At 43.9% G+C, this 2,963-nt stretch overlaps 1 protein-coding gene across 1 annotated transcript in view; it reads left to right on the forward strand.

The window, feature by feature from the left end:
• Positions 1-2,963, forward strand: part of LOC139391216 (homeobox protein CDX-1-like) — a 3,942-nt gene extending 979 nt beyond the window's left edge. The window contains exons 2-3 of the mRNA XM_071138835.1: positions 2,066-2,214; positions 2,763-2,963. Coding sequence (XP_070994936.1) covers positions 2,066-2,214; positions 2,763-2,963 — 350 coding nt within the window. The remainder of the gene's footprint in view (positions 1-2,065; positions 2,215-2,762) is intronic.

The following is a 2,963-nucleotide window of genomic DNA, read 5'->3' on the forward strand; positions in this document are numbered from 1 at the left end:
TTAGACCTACAGAGTGCTACAGATAGTGCTACAGTGCTACAGATAGTGCTACAGATTTGAGTACAGAATAATACGAAATACTGCATGCAAAGGTTTACGCAGTTGATAAGAAATTGTTCCACTGAACTCATAGAGCAATGTAAACACATATAGAATATGTTCATTTTGTAACAGCATTTAATTTACAAAGTTAATCCTCTGATACAGTAGTCTATCTATCGTTGAACAGAACTATAACAGTTTGTTGATTTACCAACATCTCGTAGAGTAGAACACCTATTAGACAAATAGCCATTGTGTTGAGCCGATGACAGTACTCAATGGCAGACGTCAGGTTTTGAGTTTTGACTAGGTGTACAGGACACAGGACAAGCATTGTTGACACACGACGGAATACATATTCACACACGTCCCAGAACCGATACAAAACGTCACACATATCCATTTAACAGAACCTTTTCACCTATTCCCTTGGTTGGTGAAAGATTTGAGTGAAAAGCTAACAGCCGAGGACAGGGAGTCTGTGACCTGTGGTCCCCACCCTCTCTGTCCCCTATGGGGATGACAGGCTGGGCAGATAAGGCTGACAGCCAGGGGTTTGTCTGGTTATCTCAGGACCAACCCTCCTCTCCAGGAAACTTTCCTGGTCTTATCTCAACCCTCCTCGCCCTGCTGCAATCAATGTACTTCACACCGTGCCGTCAAGAGTTCCCCTGTGGATCAATACCATCTCCCTGACTCATCCATCCCTGGCGCTGTGTGTGTTTGGGAGGGATGTGTGTGTGTGTACGCAGGCAAGTGTGAATGAATGGCTAGCTATGTTAACAGCTCTCACAGTGATAAGAACCACCACAGTGATGTTTTGTGGTCTCTTACACGGAGGTTATGATTAACATGATTAATAGGGTAGTTGAAGCTTTCACGGGCGCCAGGGAGTTTTCAACCGTCGCGGTGTGCGACTCCATGTCACCATCAGCAATTTCAGCAGTCTATGGTGACACTGTTCACACATTGTACAGCCTTAGTCATGGAAACATATTCACACTGTCATTGGAGGCTTTATGCTTAGCTAGAAATGTTATGGATGTTTTAGCCAATTCCTTCCAGAGTTGTCATACAGTTTTTGTATTTCTGATCACCTCATACTATATCAATTTAATCCAATCTCTGAAACGTTATTTAGGTGACTTTTGTTATAATTTAATTGTTTTATCAAGGCATATTAAGATAATTTGTTTATAAATCAACTTCTGGCTGACAACCCTGCTTCAATTCAGTTGGCCTCGGATGACTCTTGGGTATGGGCTTATCAAAAGCCACGGGAGGGTCGGGAGTCCCGCCTTAACGCTCATTCGCTGATTGGCCTGACCGTCAGTTTGTGACAATACGGTATATCACAGGCATACAAGTCGCATAGCGACCTGAGTGTACTGCAGCGATACGTCATAGTCCCGTCGCTGTACAACAAACAGAAATGGATTTATATTCAAATAAAAACAACTTGATGTGAAACAAAACCACTTTGTGTTCATCACAAACTTTATATTAGATGTAAGCTGAGATCTTGACAAAACAATGAATGAGTGTACCAGGAAATGAGTTGGATTTTCCCTGACCACTACAGTAGTTATATAAACAATGATTACAGTAAGAAGGCAGCTGAAATCTTATATCATCTCAATGGTAAAGTTGATGGTGAGTATATGTAGATTATGAGAAGAAAATCCAGCCCTATTCCCCTATTTCTCAGGAAAACATTGTTCATAGTATATGAAATAAATAATCTACAGTGTACTATTTTTCTAACTACTATGGCAGTAAAAAGTGCATACAAATCATAGATAAATACTAAATACTAAACAAAAAGCAAGATATCAGGGCTTTCTAACAGTATAGGGCATGACCTGGTACTGTTCGTGGTCCTCTCATGAAGATATGTTTTAAACGGCCATCCACTGAACATTAAAGTTCAACAGGTTTTAAATGTCAACATATTGTCTGTGATTTAAAAAAAAGCATGTTATCAGTTATTGTGTGGTTGTAACATTGTCATTCTTGTGTCCAGGAGGGAAGACACGCACCAAGGACAAGTACAGGGTGGTGTACACAGACCTGCAGCGCCTGGAGCTAGAGAAGGAGTTCCAGTCCAGTAGATACATCACCATCAGGAGGAAAACAGAACTTTCCCTGGGCCTCGGCCTCTCAGAGAGACAGGTGGGTCAGAGAGACAGAACTGGTCCTGAGCCTCAACCTCTCAGAGAGACAGGTGGGTCAGAGAGACAGAACTGGCCCTGGGCCTCAGCCTCTCAGAGAGACAGGTGGGTCAGAGAGACAGAACTGGGCCTGGGCCTCAGCCTCTCAGAGAGACAGGTGGGTCAGAGAGACAGAACTGGCCCTGGGCCTCAGCCTCTCAGAGAGAGGTGTGTGTTAGAGAGACAATTGGAGAGCTGTAGAATAGGTTCCAGTACAGAGCTGGCCATGGGACAGCCTCTCAGAGAGACAGGTAGGTGGCAGAGAGACAGACAGGCGTGTGAGAGAGACAAGTATGTCAGAGCGACAGATGAGAAAAACAGGCATGTCTCTGAGAGCCATGTGGGTCACTGAGGATAATTACTTCTAATTATTTAGAATTCTAATCAGTTTCAGAATTTCTTGTTTGGATCGCAGGTGAGTTTCAGAACTACAGGTGGATTATCTGTGCATAGGAACCTCACCTCACACTGTAGGTACATTCTTATCATTCACTGACATCATCACAACAGGTGAAGATCTGGTTCCAGAACAGGAGAGCCAAGGAGAGGAAGATAACCAAGAAGAAGATCCAGCTGTCCCAGCAGGCTTCTAGGATCACTCCCACCCTGACCCCTCCCAGCCTGGCTGACCCCAGCAACGGTTCCATGGCAACCAGCTCCAGCAGCTTGTTGTCAGAGACGATATCAACGACTATCAAAGAGGAGTACTGA

Source organism: Oncorhynchus clarkii, chromosome 31, assembly GCF_045791955.1.
Source record: "Oncorhynchus clarkii lewisi isolate Uvic-CL-2024 chromosome 31, UVic_Ocla_1.0, whole genome shotgun sequence".
In the NCBI taxonomy this organism is placed as follows: domain Eukaryota; kingdom Metazoa; phylum Chordata; class Actinopteri; order Salmoniformes; family Salmonidae; genus Oncorhynchus; species Oncorhynchus clarkii.